The 21,561-nt window shown below is 34.0% G+C and overlaps 2 protein-coding genes and 1 long non-coding RNA gene across 3 annotated transcripts; 2 read left to right on the forward strand and 1 right to left on the reverse strand.

Moving 5' to 3' along the window:
• The first annotated feature begins 3,470 nt into the window (after positions 1–3,470).
• On the forward strand, positions 3,471–5,798 carry LOC133029160 (uncharacterized). The gene is made up of 3 exons (XR_009683350.1): positions 3,471–3,771; positions 4,504–4,567; positions 5,045–5,798. It is a non-coding gene; the product is annotated as an uncharacterized LOC133029160 (long non-coding RNA).
• A 4,187-nt stretch (positions 5,799–9,985) lies between these two features.
• On the forward strand, positions 9,986–14,530 carry LOC115706346 (CDPK-related kinase 3). Its single transcript, XM_030633966.2, has 11 exons — positions 9,986–11,097; positions 11,388–11,518; positions 11,722–11,763; positions 11,863–11,971; positions 12,116–12,194; positions 12,342–12,638; positions 12,981–13,090; positions 13,199–13,303; positions 13,388–13,450; positions 13,753–13,920; positions 14,021–14,530. The coding sequence occupies exons 1-11, from the start codon at positions 10,522–10,524 to the stop codon at positions 14,147–14,149; spliced, it is 1,809 nt and encodes a 602-aa protein (XP_030489826.2). The 5' UTR covers positions 9,986–10,521; the 3' UTR covers positions 14,150–14,530.
• Positions 14,531–20,235: 5,705 nt separating this feature from the next.
• On the reverse strand, positions 20,236–20,960 carry LOC115704804 (auxin-responsive protein SAUR32-like). Its single transcript, XM_030632010.2, has one exon. It carries the CDS (start codon positions 20,819–20,821, stop codon positions 20,450–20,452), a length of 372 nt encoding a protein of 123 aa, XP_030487870.1. The 5' UTR covers positions 20,822–20,960; the 3' UTR covers positions 20,236–20,449.
• Between the last annotated feature and the right edge of the window lie 601 nt (positions 20,961–21,561).

Genomic DNA, 21,561 nt, shown 5'->3' on the forward strand with positions numbered 1-21,561 from the left:
TTTGTTCTCTGCTAGTTTGGGGGTATTTTAGTATTAAGTTGCAGTGAGTTAGGTTTGGTTTTAAACCTTTGTCCCCGTTGTGATTTAGCGTGTCACTTATCGGTGTTGTGGTTTTTACGGTTTAGGAGCCTGTAATCCGCCGCTCAGCTAAGTTCCACTCAGGTTGACCGGCACACCTGAATTCGGAATCCAGGTAAGATTAGTATAACAGTATGCATATGTAGATTACATGTTTAGCGAGCATGTAGGAAGCCTATTAGATTACATTAGTTGTATGTTGGCTTCGAACCATCCAACCCTGTCACGTCGGTACAGGCTGGAGTATGACCAGCAGCCGGAGTATGACCGGTTTGACCGATCAGGCTGACACTTGGTTGGTGGTTCCGTGCTATTGACGTATCCCGTCGGTACAGGCTGGAGTATGACCAGCAGCCGGAGTATGACCGGTTCGACCGATCAGGAGGATATAGTAACACGTCGGTACGGGCTGGAGTATGACCAAGCGGCGGAGTATGACCGGTTCGACCGATCAGGTTGTTACGTGTCAATAGTACCGTCCCTATGAACGTTCAGAACTCAGTACCATGTTGGACATGGCAGTAGTGGCTCAGTACCATGTTGGACATGGCAGTAGCGGGACTCAGTATCGTGTTGGACACGGCAGTTAGTATCATGTATGAGTATTATTATGCTTTTCTTACTGAGTCTGTCGACTCACAGTTTATGTTCATGTGTAGGTAAAGGCAAGGCAGTTGCTGATGGACCGTGAGCGAGCTTATGAGATTGTACATGTCGGGGCGGTTAGGCCTGGAGCGTACGATCCTCGGGACAGCACGGCTGAGATTTTTGTAACTGTCGTTAGACGACTTTCATTTTGATGTAAAAGTTAAACAGTTAAAACGTTTGTAAATGATTTTATAAATCGGGATCCCGAGACTTTTATAATATGGTTTATGAGTTTATTCAAAAGCAAAATTTTAATTAATCACGTTTTTCCATAAACCTCGTTGATTAGCAACGAGCTGCACAGTACGTTTAAAAATCACGTAATACGCCTAAGATAGTTAGGGTGTTACAGCTGTACCCTTAACGGAGTTGACCCGGAAGAACCAGAAGTTTGTTTGGACTGATCGGTGTGAGAAAAGTTTCCTGGAGTTAAAGCAACGCTTGATTACCGCTCCTGTACTAACTCTTTCTTCAGATAAGGAAAAGTTTGTGGTATATTGTGATGCCTCGAGATAGGGTCTCGGCTGTGTGCTTATGCAGGCTGGGAGGGTAATAGCGTATGCTTCTCGGCAGTTAAAGGAGTACGAGCAGAGGTACCCTACTCACGATTTAGAACTTGCAGCGGTGGTATTTGCGCTAAAGATTTGGCGGCATTACCTTTATGGCAAGAAATGTGAGATATACACTGATCATAAAAGTCTGAAATATTTCTTCACCCAGAAAGGCTTGAATATGAGGCAGAGGCGTTGGCTAGAATTGGTGAAAGATTATGATTGTGAGATTCTTTATCACCCTGGTAAAGCTAACGTAGTTGCTGATGCCCTGAGTAGAAAAGGTCAGAGTCAATTGAATTCTATGAAGCAAATCTCTCAACAGCTAGCAACCGAAATGACTCAAGCTCAGATTGAGTTGGTCGTGGGGAAATGGGCTAATATTACCCTGCAATCCACTCTTCTAGAGAGAATTAAAGAAGCACAAAAGCAAGATTCAGAATTGATAAAAACCCGAGCTAGGGTTTCGGCTGGGAAAGCTAGTGATTTTTCAGTGGATGAAACGGGAATGTTGAGATTTGGGAATCGAGTTTGTGTGCCTATGGATGAGAACATCAAGAAAGAGATCATGGATGAGTCTCACACGACTCCTTATTCAGTTCATCCAGGGTCGACAAAGATGTACCAAGACCTGAAAGCCATGTTTTGGTGGCCCGGCATGAAGAATGACATCGCTGAGTATGTTGCAAAGTGCCTTACGTGTCAGCAAGTAAAAGCTGAACACCAGTGACCTGCAGGGTTGCTGCAGCTGCTGAAAATACCAAAATGGAAATGGGAAGATATAGCTATGGACTTCGTGGTAGGTATGCCTAGAACCACGGGACAGTTTGACTCTGTGTGGGTCATAGTGGACAGGTTTACAAAGTCTGCTCACTTTTTACCTGTTCGGACAAACTTCTCCATTGATCAGTATGCTGAGTTATATGTTAGAGAAATTGTTCGTCTGCATGGTGTCCCAAACTCCATTGTGTCGGATAGAGATCCGAAGTTTACATCAAGATTCTGGGAAAGTATGCATCGAGCTATGGGAACTCAGTTAAAGTTCAGCACAGATTTTCATCCTCAGACGGATGGGCAATCCGAGAGGACCATACAGATTTTAGAAGACATGCTACGGGCATGTGTGCTTGACTTTGAGGGATCATGGGTAAAGTATCTTCCCCTGATCGAGTTTTCTTATAATAACAGCTATCAGGCAACAATCGGGACGGCTCCTTATGAACTTTTGTATGGAAGGAAATGTAGATCGCCCATTCACTGGGATGAAGTGGGTGAAAGAAAGTTCTTGGGTCCCGAAGCTGTTCAGAAAACAAGTGAGGCAGTTGACAAAATTAGAGCGCGAATGCTCGCGGCTCAAAGTAAGCAGAAGAGTTATGCCGATCCAAAGCGTCGAGATATTGATTTCCAGGTCGGGGACATGGTATTTCTCCGAATATCTCCGATGAAAGGCATAAAATGCTTTGGGAAGAAAGGAAAACTTAGCCCGAGATTCATTGGACCTTTTGAAATCCTAGAAAGGATAGGGCAAGTAGCGTACAGGTTGGCTATGCCCCCAGCGCTGGCAGCTGTACATAATGTGTTTCATGTTTCAATGCTTCGGAAGTATGTCTCAGACTCGTCCCATGTTCTGAGTTATGAAGCGTTAGAACTTCAACCAGACTTATCATATGAGGAACAACCAGTGCAGATACTTGATAGAAGAGAAAAAGTCTTGAGAAGCAAGACTGTGGCACTGGTGAAAGTACTGTGGAAGAACAGTAAAGTGGAAGAGGCAACCTGGGAGCTCGAGACGGATATGCAGACAAAATTTCTATAAGGAGGGGGTAATTGTAACACCCGGGATTAAGAAAAGGATTAGCAAAACCCTAATTATATAATTATGAGTTAATTGAGGAATTATATTATTATATAGTTCAATATATGTGAAATTATATGAAATGTAACATGTTAAAGACCCCGTTGGTGAGCTAGGGGCATTTTGGTAATTATGACCCGAGAAGGGTAAATTGTTGAGATTAATTTAATTACGTTCTTAATAGAACTATATTATTATATAGTATGCCTGTGTTGTCTTTTCAGGTGTGTTCTGACAGGTTGGCGCGGTATAGTCACACTCGGAAATTTCGGGCCGAACCGGGTTCGGGCCCGAAATGTAAATTTGATTGATTTATTTGGCATTACATTTATGGGTGATAATCTGAATTTTTATTTGAAAATAATTGAGTATGAATTGACTTGAATGCCCTTGTATGTGTGAATAGGTGAAAATTGGCCTTAGGGGCAAAATGGTCATTTGACCTTTATTTTCTATACTTGGTAAAAGCTTATTTTTTTTAGGGAAGTAAATGAATTTCTGGTTTTTGTATCCCTCACACCCGACCCCTCTCTCTCTCTCTAACCCTTTCTTTTAGAAATCTTGATTTTGAGAGAAAAGGGCTTGATTTGGTGTAGCTTTGTGGATGTTCTTGCTTGGGAAGAACTTGAGGAACTTGTGGTAATGATCTTTAGCCTTTTTGATTTATTAATTTCTGATGTTATGTAATGAATTAAGGTGTTCTTGATTTTCTTAAAATTATGGATGCATGATAGTGGAATTGGAGGTAATTTTGGTGTTCATCTTAATGTTTTAGCTTGATTATATTGTTGAGTTGAGGAGTATGTTTACTAGTAATTTCAGATGAGATTTCTAAGGTTATATTGTGTTTGAAATCTAACCTTAAGTTCTGATTTTTGTTGTGTTCAAGCATGAGGTATTTGGGGTTTTGATGTTCATGGTTATGGACTTGATTTCTAGGTTGAATTTTGCTCAAGTGTTGAGCTTGGCTTGAGTGTTGTTAATCTAATTTGTGGGATACATATTCTGTGGTGAATTTAAGCATGAAATTTGTGTTTTTACTCTGTGATTTGGTTGAGGTTCGAATATATGGTAAAGTGGGCATGTTTAGACCTTAAAATCTGGTTTTCTGGGTTTTTCGAACCCAGTGGCCGCGGCCAGATCTATAATCGCCGCGGCCATAAAACCCAGCAGAGAGCCATCTTTTTCCTGATTTTGTTTTGGCCATAACTTTTAACTCGGGACTCCGTTTGGGACGTTCTTTATACCGTTGGAAAGCTCTTTTCGAGCTCTATGTGATTATCTGTATTGTAAATGCCATTCTTGAATTTTATTGAGTGGAAAATCAGGGGTTAACCCTAAGTGTGAATTATTCCGGATTTGTGTGACTAGGATTACCGGCACCTGATCAGGAGCACCCGGGGATTCAGAATCTCCTTCTATAGCTGGACAACAGGTAAGACAGTAGTTTGCACGTAGAGTATGCGCAGTGGCGCTTATGTTGAATATGATATATGTGAGTTATGGTAACCGGGATTAGGGTTATTACCCTGATAGGAACGGTTTGTTAGCCTAGGGTTATTACCCTAGTGAAATATGTGTATAAATGCCATACCATGTCAATTGAAATGAAATTTATGGATTATGCGCTCAAGGCATAATCAGGTTGGACTCGGTACACATAACCGAGATGAACCACTTCTAAGGCCTTAATGTATTTAGACGTGTGAGAGCAACACGTGGGTCTACGTCACGTAGATTTAATTAGATGTGTGAGCGCAACACATAGGTCTACACCATGTAGACATAAATGGGCATGTTAATATAGTGATCAGGTCTGTGCTATACAGACATATATGAGAATGAGCATATTATATTTGTTATGATTTATACTGTCTTGCTGGGTTTGGCTCACGGGTGCTCTACTGTGCAGGAAAGGGTAAGACATTAGCTGATCAACCATGAGTTTCAGGAGCAAGGCGAAGAATGTACATGTTCATGCCACTTCAGACCAAGCGGGTTATGGGTCTAACAGTGTTGACTTTGTATTCTGTTTTGTCGCTTAGGTCGGCTAGTAAGAAAGAACTTGTAATAAGTTTGTAAATATTTTTGGGATCCCAACTATTTTGAAAAGTTTAAATATATTACAAGTTTATTTTCAGTCTGTTTAATATAAAAGTTTAAATTCTGCGCTATTTTAATTAGTAATCCCGATTAGGGGATTAGGATTTCATAAGCATTTTGGGTAGCGTGCCTAATTATTTAGGGCGTTACACCTAGACTACTTACATGCTGACGTATGGGGACCAGAAAAAATACCTACACATGGAGGTAAATCATACCTTCTCTCAATTGTTGATGATTTTTCTAGAAAAGTTTAAGTATTTTTATTAAAAACTAAAAATTAAGCTTTAGAAAAATTCAAATAATGAAAACTGTTCATAGAAAACTTAACAGAAAGAAAAATTAAAAACATACTACCTAAAGTATGTTCATTTCTCCTATTTCTCACATACTACCTAAAGTATCCTCGTGAAATGAGACTTCCAATCTCATATTTGAGTTGTCGACACTCCTCAGTTATGTGGTCAATATCTTTGTGAAAGCGACAATATCTATTGTGATCCCGTTTATTCCTCGCATTTCTCATAAGTTCTATTTTGCAAAAAGTGACCCTATTCTCATTTGCAAGGAATATTTTTCACATGTCTGATTCAACTCTATGTAAATTGTAATATCTTGAAAAATATAACTATATTTAATTAGACATATTCTACTAAATATGTAGTGATATGAATATTTAGAGTAAGATTATAATCTTACACAAGCTAATTATGAAATAATTCGCGAATTTTGAGAAAATAATTAAATAAGCGTAATTTATTAATTACGAAAATTTTATTAGAATATATAGGTATTATATATGTCATTTTTGAAATAAAATATTTTCAGATTTGGCGACCGTGGAAGCACGATTATTTGGCCAAGGATATCACGATGGTAATAGATTGAGTTTTGGTTGTACTTAAATATTTTAGTAGATATTTTTATTGATAGGATATTTCGGGATAGTTAGTTTTGACCAAAATACCCCTAAATTAGAAATTTGCATAAGTGGTTAGTTAAGGGTAAAATGGTAACTTTACTAAATTTTTTTATTTGTTTTATATGGGATTCTAGTATGTCCTAGGCTGTAATATAGTATTTTAAGTTAGTTTATTTTCATAAGTCTAATTAAGAGATAAATCAAATAAGAATATCACAAAAAAAAAAAAAAGAAAAATCACTCTCTCTCTCTCTCTTTTCGGCTCAAGAAAACTCAAGAGAAAACCAGAGTTTTCCCATCCCAATTCATTCATTTCCTTGTTGTTAATAACCTATAGGGGTTGATCAAGCTTGAGGTAAGCTTTCTTTGGTGTTCTTGAAGATTTAAGGGTTTCAAAGTTAGGTTAGGTTTTGATGAATTTGGTTCTATTTATGTCTATATTGCTAGAGCTTGTTCTTAGGTTTAAATTAGAGTTTTTATGTTTTAATTTCATGCTTGGATGATTGTTTTAGCTTGAGTTGAGAGAGTTAGAGTTTAAGAACTCAAAACTCACTCAACAATAGTAAAATTGTGATTATGAGGTTCTTGTTGATTCTCAATGTTTGGAATTGTTCTTTTTAAGGTACTAAGCTATTCTAGAAAGTTTGATTAAATTTGGAGGAGTTTTGATTAGGTTTGAAGTGTAAAACATGAGTTAAGCTATTTTTGCAAAAAAAAAAAGGCATGCCATTTTTATAGGGTACTATAAAAACAGTGGATCGATTTTTTAGGGCTGAACCCAGAAAAACGGTGGACCATTTTGGGATGAGAAACAATTTTATTTATCTGATTATCAAAATAGTATACAATTGTGATGAGATAATATATAACACAATATATATTTATAGAGTTACGGAAAGGACCTAGCTACATAACCCTAATTAGACTGGGCCTGGTTTCAATTAACTAAGAAAGCCACACTTTACTTCAACTAAGGTGCCAAACCCGTTAATTATTGATCACTAACAATATGACCTAACACAACAAAAAAAACATATAATAATCAACATATTTTATTTAAATTAATAAAAAATAATGTAAGCCAAAATAAAAAGTCTAACAGGACTCCCTAATCTAGATGCTAAAACTCTTGTTCTTTAGCACCCTGCCTCTTTGTGCTTGAGACGGGGATGCATGATCTAAGATAATTCATTTTTCTGATTGTAAGCATTTGGTGGATGGTATTTATTGCAACAAGGCTTCAAATTGGAGATTCAAAATCCAACTTTCTACTACATTTCTGCAATTAGTGTTTTTTCATCATGTCATGTTATCTAGATTTTTGTTGGACTTTTAATTGTCTTGGAGCTTGAGTGTTTCCACTATCTTGCATGTTTTGGAGGTTGGTCTCCTTTTGTTTTGAATAGATCGTTTCAGTTAACAAAAAAAAGACAACAATGCAAGACAAATCAATTGCGGATTAGTTGGTTTACTCACCATAGATATATAAATATATATTTAAGAAGGTTACTTATTATTACTATATTATATATATGCTATTTTGATATTATTATATTATTTGTATACATTTAAAGTAATTTATCACATTGGACAGTATACATAATATTCTATTTTGACTGAGGATGAATTTTAGATCTTTTAATGTAACTATTGATCTAATCGAAATATATTAATACACTATATAGTCTTACAATGTATTTTTTTTTTTTCAATAAAGACTGTTATATTAATCATTTAAATAAATTGTAATACAACAGACAAAATTGAAGGTAGACAATCCTTTAATCAGAAAAATCTCTATCCACCGATAGAGTAAATTAGGCCAAAACATTAAAGATCTTATTACTCTAAGAGAAATTGGAAACAAGATTTTAATAACTAGACTAAATCATTGGGATGAGTATGGCCTTAAACTTCATGAATCAATGTCAAAATAATCCCCAGATATTGTTCCAAATGAGCAAGGCTATAATAATTCCAATACCTTAGTCTTGAAAAAGCCAATAGTAGGCAAGGAAAGATCTGGAAGTACATTCCGTGCAAAGTTCATCTTATCGCCGAACACTAACTATTGGAAGAGAAAATTCCCATTAATTAGTTGTAAGTTTAAATCGACCTGAGGGTGTGCACCATTTTATTAGTGGTAAATGTGGTTGAATCCAGAGAGTAAATTGAGTCATATATTTCATAGGGCATTTGGTCGAGCACCTAGTGAACACCAAACAATGTGTTGATTATAATAATGCCATGGTTCTTGTACCAACACCATCTTCATGAATGCAATCGCGTTGAGATGATCTAGGATAGAATAGTTTTGATGCCCCTTAGCGCGGAGATTGCAGAGCCAGAGAAGGCCATTTCCCAGACCAGTAAAAAATGCATAGAAGAGCCTAGAGTAAACGATGAGATTGGAGAAGAAGAAAGAACCAACACCAGGCACAATAAATGGGGTGGACGCCCACCGATATCCTACCGGGCGAAAGAATCGGACGAAGCCAGACGTAGACATCATGTTAACAATTGCAAAGAATAACTGCTGCAAATCGAATTTTCTGACAATTTTCGTTCATAATTGGTCGTTAGTATTATTCATTCTATAGATTAAACATTCTTTTAAGTAATTACTACTTTTGGTTTTCGTCTTACAATGTAATTTAAAGATTGATGTTGTTAGTTTTTTTTTTTTTTTTTTTTTTTTTGAATAAAAAGATTGATATTGTAATTTTATGTACACATAGTTCTCTTATTTTTTTTTCAAAGTGAATATGTACGTACATTTTTTTTTTGCAGAATATACGTACACTTAAATTTAATAGCACACAAATATATAATAACAAAATTGTACATAATTCTGCATAAAAGTAATGTAATTAATTAAAATCATATATAAATTAAGCAGCTCTTGTTCACTGCATTATGTGATGTAAAATCATATAAATTATATATATCTCATTTTTTTCTATTGGCCATTCTTGAACTACTCCATTATCGTTTACTCTTTTTTTATTTTTTTATTTTTTTTTGTTTTAAAAAAAAAAGAATAAATAATTAAGCTCCATACCATAATCCATTATCTATTACTTTTACTTTCATTAATCGGTTTTCCTCTTATTTACAAGGTGAATGTGATCGTATAAATATACAAACATTTATATATATAAAACAGTGGCGTCATTTCCCCAGTAGTTAAACATTATCAAAATGACACATCATATACTGGTATTTGTCAGAATAAAAATAATTAATATCTCCAGATTGTCAATATCATGAGTTTGTGACCAAATATAATGAGTTGGGTTGAGTAGGGTTCCTATATATAGTAGGTGAACTGTGAACATGACAGCTTCATTGCTCATTAACTAAAAATGATTACACATTTTTATTACTTTAGGCAACAAAAATCTTACTTAAATAGATATAGGGTAATTATCAAACCTACCATAGATTACAAAACACTGAATTTATCAGCTATACATTATTATAAAATTAATTAGTAGCGTCACTGTTATGATCCACTACACTTGCATGTACTAGATTATAGGCTTAATAGAAGGTTCGGTTCGGTCCACTTCAGGCATAACACTTTTGTCTCCCATACGACCCTGAACAATTACAATCCTAATTGTACATCCTCTTATGCTGCCACGCGTCCAGGTGTGGGCAGTTTGGTAATCCACTACCGGTTCCTATACACGGTCAAACTTCAACGGAAGGGTAGTTGAGCAGCTACATACGTCAAGCCATACATCAACCAGCAGAGGATAAATTCTCATCCCTGTTTCGGAAAAGCCCTTTTCTTCATTTGAAAATTACAAGAAAAAAAAAAGAAAAAACAAAAGACAAAAATGAAGAAAGCTTTGTTTTTGTAGTAGAAGTACAAACACAGAGGTCAGAGACTCAGTCAGAGAGAGTGGGAAACTTATTACTCTTAAAATAAATTCCAGCTATTGGTATGACAATGTAACGGCTGTGATCAGGAATCTAAGTCATATTAGTGTGGTTTTGACTTTATTATTTTAAGATTATATAAAATCAACGGTGGTGATTATTTGTTGAAGTGAGTTGAGAAGTGGGGATGGTGATAGGGTATAATAGCCTAAAACTGTTGAGTTTCGCCTGTCTCTGTCTCTGTCTCACTCGCTCGCTTCTTTTCTTAGCTTCTGAGTCAGAATTTCTTTCATTCTCTTTGTTTATCGTTTTCTCGCCGTAGATCTCTGTGTTGTTTTTGTCTTTTGTATACCCTTTTCCGGTGGGGAGTTCAGATCGGTCAATTTTTAAGTCGTCCGATGCGTGGACTTTGACTGGGACTCGGCTCGTGATCCGATACAGTGCGGAGAGAGGAGAAGGGTGGGTGGTTCTCTAAGATGGGACAGTGCTACGGTAAGACTAATCCAACGGCTGAGAATGACCCCAATGGCGAACACCCATCAACCACGACCATCACTACTACAGTGGTCTCTTCCCCGAATCGGGCCCAGACGCCGGCGCGTTCCAGTGGCGGTGGATGGAACGGGCTCTTCAAGAGCAGTACTCCAGCTCGGTCTTCCAACCCGAGTCCCTGGCCTAGTCCATACCCGCATGGGATTTCGGCTAGTCCTTTGCCGCCGGGGGTTTCGCCGTCGCCGGCGAGGTCTTCGACGCCGGGAAGGTTCTTTAAGATGAGGTTTGCGCCACCGTCTCCGGCTAAGCATATTAAGGCATCGTTGGCTAAAAGATTGGGTCGTGGAAAACCCAAACCGGGGACAATTCCTGAGGACGAAGGAGTTGAGCCGGAACAGTCTCTGAACAAGACTTTTGGGTATAGCAAGAATCTTGGGGCTAAGTATGAGCTCGGAGTGGAAGTGGGTAGAGGGCATTTTGGTCATACATGCTCGGCCAGGGGCAAGAAAGGCGAGCTCAAAGATCAGCCTGTGGCAGTCAAAATAATTTCCAAAGCAAAGGTAGGAAATGCTATAAATGCTTTTTCATTATATTATTGGTTCTCAATTTTGTTTACATAAATTAGGAATGTTTTTATCCTTATTCTTTGTTTCTCTTGTTTTAGGACAATTGGAATTGTGTTTCTTGAATTATTAGTAATGGAAAGTGACTATTTATTGCACATAGTTTTAGCTGTTAGCTATTAATTTTCAGGATAGATCAATTCTTGCTTCTGAGAAACTTTATATTGGTTTTCTATTGTACTATATCGTATGGTCTAGTAATCTGGTCTTAAAATTTCATTTTCTAGATGACAACAGCAATAGCCATTGAAGATGTTCGTAGAGAGGTGAAGATATTGAAAGCTTTATCTGGGCATAAGAATCTTGTAAAATTCTATGATGCGTATGAAGACAGCAACAACGTGTATATAGTGATGGAGTATGTATATTTTGCTCTTCATTCACATACATTTAAGCTCAGCTTTGTTAACACTACGTTTCTACTATTTATGGAATGGTATCTGTGGCACTGTTTTACAAATGTTTGGTTATTTCTTTTTAATATAGTTTATATTACAATTTTTTCTGCTTTCCTGCATTGCCAATATTTCAGTGAGTTGAGCATAAATTCTTTTTCCTCAGATTGTGTGAAGGTGGAGAACTTCTTGACAGAATTTTGTCAAGGTATTATTTATTCTCTGCCTTTCTGAGAGTATTTTTGTTTGTTTTGGTTTTATGTCAAATAATTACTATGTAGATTCAACGATTCATCTTTCTTCGCAGAGGTGGAAAGTATGCAGAGGAAGATGCAAAAGTTATTGTTGTTCAAATTTTAAGTGCAGTTGCATTTTGTCATCTTCAAGGCGTGGTACACCGAGACTTGAAGCCAGAGGTTCTTGTTTGTCACACTTGCCTTATTGTTATGACTTATTTGATTTGTGTTTGCAAACTTGTTATGTTCCCCCTTGAATTTGAGATAGTAAGCACTCTAATGTATCTAATTCTTTATGATGTTGTTACCGACTCTTGCTTACAGAATTTTCTTTTTGCTACTAAACGTGAAGATGCTGATATGAAGCTTATTGATTTTGGCCTTTCCGACTTTATCAGACCAGGTGATTACTTTGCTACCAGTTGCAGATAAGAGTGGCATACTGTCCAATTTTTCTTTTATTTTTTTTCTTGAGCAAATGTTTCCTAATTTTTTTTACACTAGCACAAAGGAAAAGTCAAAAGTAATTTTCTATGTTTGAATGTTGCAGAAGAGAGACTTAATGATATTGTTGGAAGTGCATACTATGTTGCTCCTGAAGTCCTTCATAGATCATATAGTCTTGAAGCAGACATATGGAGTATCGGTGTTATCACTTACATCCTTCTGTGTGGAAGCCGTCCATTCTGGGCTCGGACCGAGTCAGGAATTTTTCGTGCAGTACTAAGAGCAGATCCTAGTTTTGACGATTTACCCTGGCCTTCTGTGTCCCAAGAGGCCAAAGACTTCGTAAAGAGACTTTTGAACAAGGATTACAGAAAAAGGATGTCAGCCGTCCAAGCTCTATGTAATTTAACTTCTCTATTGCTTTCTGCAGTCACAAGATGTTCACTAGTTAAGTTTCGGCTTTCTCTTTATGGTGACTGTGGTATAATGTATTATTTCCCCACATCCAAGAGAAAGTTGATGCCGTTGCTGGGCTATTTCTTTGAGCTATTTGGCTGTTTATAACTGAGCTTTATTATACTGCAAAAAAGAAACTAAAACTGGTCCAGCAATGTGTAATTCATTTATGTTACATTATTTAGTATTTGGTAAACTAGATTTTAGTTGTAGTTTATAGTTGTTTTTATGTTACAAATTTTGACTCATTCTAATTTTTAAGCTTAATCAACTTCTTCACATGCAGCTCATCTGTGGTTAAGGAGTGATACCCGCCCTGTCCCTTTGGATATATTGATCTACAAATTAGTTAAATCATATCTTCATGCGTCACCCTTCAAACGTGCAGCACTTAAGGTACTATCATTTTCTTGTTAGTAAATAATGACCATTTTTAATTTCTTTTCTTCCCAAAATGGTTATAGTAGCTGTTCTCTAATCCTTTTTTTTTTCTCATGCTTTCAGGCTCTTTCCAAAGCTTTGACAGAGGATGAACTAGTATATCTTAGAGCACAATATAGGCTATTGGATTCTGACGAAGGACATATCTCTCTTCGAAATTTCGAAATGGTTATTTTCTGCTCCTATTGATACTGTTAAAATATGCCTTGTAAAAGCCATTCTTATGAAAGATATTAACTTTTCGGTTTTCAGGCTCTTTTGCAAAACTCAACTGATGCCACAAGAGAGTCCAGGGTCCCTGATATACTGAATGCGGTATGTAAAATTTCTGCTAGTGCTGATTTACTTTTACTCCCAAGTTTGCAAGCTCGAACTTAATTTTTAAATTTATTACATTAGTGTTTCTCTAATAATATTAGAACTGATTCTTACTTCTGTGTATCATTTTTATAAGTTTAAATTTTGAGAGCTGGTGTTTGAAACATAGTTTGTGTTTAAAATTTAGTTTTGAGAAATGTATAATGACATACTATGCACCACAGATCAAACATCTTATGTGATAAAATTAAACCGCTCTGTCTTAAAATTTCTTCCATCTTAATGGAATCTCATTGCAGATGGAGCCACTTTCCTATAGACAGATGGACTTTGAAGAGTTTTGTGCAGCAGCAATTAGCACGCATCAATTGGAAGCCATCGATAGGTGGGAGCAGATAGCTTCGACGGCATATGAGCATTTTCAACTAGAGGGAAACCGGGTTATATCAGTTGAAGAATTGGCGAGGGTATGAACTACGACGTCCCTTATAGTTTAACTAGTTTAACTGGGTATAAGTGAAAAAAGAGACTCATCTATATCTTTTTGTCGATGATACTTTTTGACAGGAATTGAGTCTTGGCCCTTCAGCTTATGGAATCCTCAGAGAATGGATCAACTCAGATGGAAAGCTTAGTTTGCTTGGGTACACTAAATACTTGCATGGTGTTCGCAGCTCGAACACAAGACATCATTAGCATCATTCATTTAGCCTTTGGACATATACACAGAGTTCTTAAAAGATTATTGGTTTACAAGGGGGTCTCCGGTCCGGTATTTTTTTTTCGTTCCCTCGTCTTGTTTGGGATTTGGGTAAAATGGAGAAAAGAAAGGAAAACATGCACATAAATGAATATTTTAGTGTAGCAAAGATATTGGATTTGTAATTCAATTTTAGATTAAAACTATATCCCAAATGCTGGATACCCTGTTTTTCAGATGATAGCATTGTACCTTGTACAATAGGTTTGAGCTCAAATAGTGACAGATGATCAATCTGTGAAAGGCAAAACATAAATAATGTAGCGTTCTATATTCTTTGTTGTTAATGAAAATGTTTGACAAGATTTCAATAGACACTCATTGTTCCCCAATGCATCTATATATCTCTCAATATTGTCTTTTTAACTTTAGAAGGGACAAAATAAGATCCGAAGAGTTTATATATAATGGACTCACATGCTCATAAAAATTCATTTACATGGAATTAGTAAACCTAACACTCCCAAATGAATTGACATGAGTCCCTTAAAATACAGTATCATTTGCTAGTCTTGCTTAATTAAGCTACTTTACTTACTTTCCATTTATTTTTAACGAGCATTTCCATACATAATAGCCATTTTGAGTCCATTTTCAAACATAATGGAGCAGACATATATGTATGTGTTAATGATTAATGTTCCCACTATCTCTAAATGAATGTGACCCTCAAGATATTACTTGAATTATATGGTATAATTCAAGGTTGGTGTCTGGTCAATGGACTACATTGTTTGGTAATGTAGTGATAAATAATAATAAAAGTATGAGAGTAGCAACCAAATGTGGTCAATGACATTTTGTGATGTAATTAATCTGGAGTGGTATGTGGAAATTTTTCATCAGAATATCACTTTATATATCTTTCTCTAGTGGAAGGAAGCTAAGAAGAGCTTCTGTTTTTCATGCACACCAGCAAAGTGGACTGGTCCCATCGTCATGATTATTGGTTTGTTGAAAACACATTAATCAAATTCCAAGTGCTAAAAAAAATCTTCACTATGCAGCCAATGAGAATGATGCTGTTTTGTAGCCGTTGACCCTCTCTCGATTTTTTCTTTTCAATATATATCAACAGATAGATATGTTTCATTTAAAAATGAAAGTAGGTCAACGACAACGAGTTGACCTTAGTAAGTGTTTAACTTATAATTTGTTCGAGTGAGTTAGAATTGATCTACTACCCTTAGACTTTTTCAAAGTTTGTGTGGCCACACATATTGAACCAAGCAGTTATGATATCCAATAATTATCTTCTTGAGTCAACTATTATCTAGATACAATAGATTTCCAAACGTAGTAACATTTTCGTCCAATAACAAGTTTTTGTTAATTAACTCGTGTGTAAATCATGTTTTTATTTTCTAGAGGTTATGAACTTCGTCCAAAGATATAAAATATATAGCCACAGACACAAAGTGTAATTGTTTTTTTTTGAGTAAAAAACCGAAATTATATGACTAGTATACAGTCTACGTCTTTTATATCCCTACAGTTTAATATTAGGATGGGATATTTTTCATAAATATAGAAAAATGATTTAAAATTTACTTTTATATAACGTAAATAAATAATGTAATTGTTGTGAGATTAAAAAAAATTAAAGTTTAAATTATGAAAAATCAAATAAAAGACTATAAATAAGTTTGATAAAATTTCTAATAACAAACATCGCTAAAAAAGTCATTAGAGAAGATACTGACAATAGAAAAGTCATCGGTGTCGAAAATTGTTACTAGAAAAGTCATCGTCACTGAAAAAATTATCAGAAAAGTCACTGGAGTTGTCTCGTCATCGAAAAAGGCGCAAGAGTTAAATATCTTAGATATAAATTAAAATATAACCGATTCTATAATATAATAAATAAACATACACAATAACTCAAACCGGTTATAATTAAATAATAAAAAACAAATTAATTCCTAAAACACTCAAACATAATTTAAAAACAAAACTAGTTACACAACAAAATGAGTAAAAATGAATCGCACATAATACCTCATAAACCGGTTATAATTTATAAAAAAACAAGGTGGTCATTTCCAAAAATACTAAAAGGCATAAATCTAAACAGAATCAGTTTCATAGAAAAATAAATAAAACAAATAACACACAATAACTCAAAATATAATATAAAGAAACCAATTATAATTATCAACTAGTTAGAAATTTGAGACAAAGAAACGAATTTCGTAAAGCAGCCAAGATATAAAAACTTACACACAAAAACCAGTTAAATAAAATAAATAAATAAATAAATAAATCGGTTCCTTGAATTAACTAAATCCCCGAATAACTAAATTAAATACCAGTTCCTTGAATTAATTAAATAACAAATTAGTTTCTGAAATAAATAATTCAAGAACTGTTTTTTGAAATGAGTTAAATAAAAAACTAGATGCGACATAAATTAAAATAGAACCAATTCCACAACAAAATGACTAAAAACAAATAACACGCAATAACTCAAAAACCAGTTATAATTAAAATAAAAAAAAAAAAGAATCAATCCTTAAAACGCCAATACATAAAATTAAAGCATAAACAGTTCCACAAAAATGAGTAAAAATAAATAACAAACAATTACATAGAAACCGATTCTAATTAAAAAAAAAAGAGAGAGAGAGAATCAGTTCCAACAACATGGTGAGACATAAATTAAATAGAGTGGGTTCTACAACAAAATGAGTAAAAAATATACCACAAACAATTACTCAAAAAACAATTATTATAATTATTTTTTTGCTGAATTATCTAATTAGCTTTGAAATGAAACATAATATATATTTGGAACAAAACTAAATAGATTTCAGACTACTTTCCAGTAATAAGTCTTACATTTCTTCGTTTTTTCAAGTATTATAATTATTTTTAATTTTGTTAATTTTTCTTTTATAAAAAAATGCTAATAAAATTAATTTATATTTTTATTATTATTATTATTATTTTGAACTTTAATTGACAATGATATTATGAATTATAAATTTATAAGCATGAACATGGACACTCTTACTAAATATTAAAGGAAAATTGTGAAGCATGAATTTGGACTCATGCATAGCTAATAATTCAACATTTTGTTTTTAAAGAAACTAATAATTCAAACATTGATTAATTAACAAATGAATTATTTTTTCTGACAAGAAAAATTAATATCGAGTTTTTGTTCTGATAATACGCCAGATTTTTGTTCCATATCTTATACGCTCACATTTAGTTCATTATAATATACTTTTACATGAGATCAGTTGCAATTTGAAACTCATGTCTATCCACATAAATAAATAAATAAATAAATAAATCGATAATTGGAATATTCACCAACACTTCATATACATTTTATTTTATTGAAGAGTATAGCAGCCAGATAATATAAGTTGTAGCATTCATACTATACTAAAGAAGTTCTATAATACATTTTATATATATAATTAATTAAACTTAACTACAATCAACATATATAGATTTTATAATGTACATTGGCAGTACAAGTTGGAGTGCATTTGGTATCTACCAACTCAAAATATCAAATTGATCAATAGTTTATGGACATTCAGTATCTCACAAATATATACCACACCAAAAGGCCATCAATCTTAACAATAAGCATAAAATAAATAAATTATAAAATTATTTGCTATAGGCTAAAAATAAAAATATATATAAAATTTTAGTATTATTTTTGTTTTTACTATAGGGACATGTATATTTAATTCAATCTTTACTAGATGACAACCTAACATTTTGTTTATAGATTTGGGTACAATAGATTAATTTAGATTTATGTTCAAAAATTGTTAATTATTCAAAACAAAATTGAAAAATAAACTATTTAATTTGATTATATAATTTCATGTAAGTAAAATGGTAAAATTTAAAGCCAAAATGATGCCGCACACGCATATAATATGTAGCTTCAGTTTTAACCAATAAATAAATATATAATTAAAATAAAAAAAAATTACACAAACACCACTTACATACTTTCAACTCAGAATTTATGCTTCTTGGGATCATTGAAACTTTTGTGTGATACAACCTTCAGGCAACCACGCAGCAATCCAATACAATCGAAATGAAATCCAACGAGAAAGAGAACCAATATTAATTCCGGCGACTTCACCTGAGAAGACGATTAGAATTAATCAAAACAGGGACTTTCGAATTCATGAAAAAAAAAATGCAGAAAAACTACTACGAAACTAAAATTCAACTAGAAATCCAGTTTAATTCGCATAAAACTAATGTCCTAACTTCAATTTTCAGATCTATGAAACGCAGATCTCAAAAAGTTGAACTGGAATTTTCAAACAATTTAACTCAAGTATAATCCAAAAAAAAAATTACATCAATACTATAGTAAAATATTTATCCTGGTGTATTTTCGTTATTTTTCAAATTTTTAATGGTGAATATGTTCATATTATTAAATCACGAAGAGACATGTAGATAGAATTACGCACGTGGAAATACTGTTTTGATTTTTAATGTTTTATAACAGTTGTATTACAGTTGCATAAATATTTTGCTAACAATTATTTCTCCACATATTACTATTAAAGTATAAGTAATTATCGATCAGTGACAAAAAAATAGGTGCTGATAAATAGTTTCTTACATATATACATATTCACGTATTATTATTTGCAATTAAGTTGCACTCTAGTTGGCTTGCAACAGATATAATTGTTGCATTACAGTTTCAACAACCCACGATTCATGCTTCCCGAGATGGAAACCTTCATATATCTGATGCAACATTCAGTCAACCATTCAGCAACCACCTAGCAACTTTACCTTCGTCTCATACAACATTTGGTCAACTACCCAACAATCTTTGTTGATTGTGTAAGTAATATTGTAAGAGATGTTTTAGTAATTAAAATCACATAAAAAGTATAAATGTTGTCCACACCTTATAAAAGTATTTTTGTAAATAAAAGGTCAATTTGTATTTTTGATGTAATAATTCTTATAATATAATTAACTTATTAAGAAATTTAATTACTTGAGACTAGGTCAAGTGGCTCAAATAGTTATAAGAGAATGCGGGTATATTGAAAATTGTGAGTTTAAATTCCAAATATATATTGTAATATATATTAAGAAATCTAAAGCCTGGCTGTGGAATAGAACCACATAGTCGAAACTAAAAATTAAGGCCCACATGTACTGTGTACTCAGTGCTGGTTACTATGACAATTAAAGCTTCGAAAATTTGGCAGTGAGGTGAGCCTTTGTGAATCCTAAGATGTAAAAACTCTGAATTGACTTAACTTCTTTAATGTGAATATATATATTATTCATATATTTATTTCTGACAAAATTGGCCACCTCGTTGTTTATTTGGTTGCTCATATTCAATAAGAACTGATCTCCAAACGTGGAGCTCATGCATGAACCTACTCCCATGTCTTTGACTTTATTCTGACTATATATCTATCTATCTTAATTACACTCTCAAAATCATATATACATATAAGAAGTTATTATTAGCTATAGTACCAGCTGAATCGTAATTACTACCAACACAGTTATTCAATTCCATGTCTTCTGTTGATGGTTTACACGAAGCATAATAAACAAATGCATAATTTCATTGTTAATAACTATTTATGTAGTATTCTTAATTCTTATAATGGATGGGTTAGGTGTAACAGCCTCTAGTTATTTTAAAAAATAAATATAAAATTATTGGAAGTAATATTATTGACTTGAAAAGGATATCATAACAAATTATGATAATAATGCTTATCAATTCATTCATATATTAATACATAGATTTAAAGTGGTATAATATACATGATGTATGTATGGCTTCAAAGCAAACCAATTTAGGGCCTACCATACTTTGGTATTTGTCCATTTTATAAAACAAAAACAAAAATAAACGATACACCTTATCGTTAATTATTGGAAAGCAGTCAATTCCTCATCATAACATTCAATATTAATAGTAAAGCAGAAAGAAATTAAAATTAAAGATTTAGAAAAAAAAAAAGACAAAAAACGGCCACATTGATGATTAAAAACGTTTCTTCCCTTTCTTTCTTTTCAAAAAGTGAAAGAAATCACTAATAAACTGCTAAAAAGCAATGTCTTTAATTTCAACATTTTTTCCGTCATGAAAACATCACATTTGTCATCACCATCCAACTAAATAGGGAAAAAGAAAAAGGAAAATAAAAAAAAACAATAATTCCCCAAATTTACAAAAAAAAAAGATTAAATTTATTTCAAACCCTAAAGCAAGCAGTAACATGATGAAGATGGTGGTGGTTGTGATGGTGGTGATAGGATTTTTCCCTATCAATCAAGCCTTGAACGTACCTAAACTCCTCCACGTGGCAAGGAATGGTGATAGTTCCCTTTTGATCAAATCCATATTCTTCTTCAGCCTCCTTCAACAATTGCATGAACAAAGGGTGATTAAAGTACATCACAGGCACCACAAATCTCTGTTGTTCTTCATTTTGTGATCCCACTATGATTGCCAAGCACCCTTTTGGAACGTCTCTGATTACACCCTTATTTTTGGTCCCATGGTGGTGACCGTTATTGTGATGAATAAGCTGAAATAACTTTAGGCTTTTTTCTCCACTACCCATTTTTATTTAATCTACAATTTTTGTATAAGCTATATATATAAAAGAGGATCTAATAGAGAGTAACTGATTACAGACCTGGGTTTTCCAAAAACAAGCCGGCCTTTACAAGAAAACGAAAGAAAAAGGCCAAGTATCGGAGGCTCCCATGGCTTGCTTGGTTAAAGTTAGTGAAGAAGAAAACCTCAGGGACATTGGTACGTTAGTCGTCATGATGATACGAAACGCATACCAATATACCGAACCGAACCAAGGAACAAATTTTGGTTATATAGCCACACAGAGAGAGAGAGAGAGAGAGAGAGATTTATAATAAGAAGAGGCCTAGATATATAGTGTATATAACTAGGGTTTTTCTTGTTTTGTACACAACTAGATATCTTAATGACTTTTGATCATCACCGTTGATTATAAATCAAAAAAACAAGCTTAGTAAGGAGGTTTTGTGTACGTGTGTAAAAGTTGGTGTTTATAGCTTTGAACACAATAAGCGGTTTGTTTGGAGAGAAAAGAAACCATATCTTTTTGTAAATAAATGAGGCTTTATCGCATTGTGGGAGTGGGTTTGTTCAGTGAAGGTAAATTATTAGGAGGTGAAAATGTGTTGGACACGTGTACGGTGATTGGAGAGGGGGATCGGACACGTGGATGAATTTGGGTTTTTGGATCTTTATATGTAAAGATTTAGCCGACAGCTGAGGTGTCGTGTATATAAGAGGAGAAAATTCTTGGGACAACCAATA

This window comes from Cannabis sativa, chromosome 1, assembly GCF_029168945.1.
Source record: "Cannabis sativa cultivar Pink pepper isolate KNU-18-1 chromosome 1, ASM2916894v1, whole genome shotgun sequence".
In the NCBI taxonomy this organism is placed as follows: Eukaryota; Viridiplantae; Streptophyta; class Magnoliopsida; order Rosales; family Cannabaceae; genus Cannabis; species Cannabis sativa.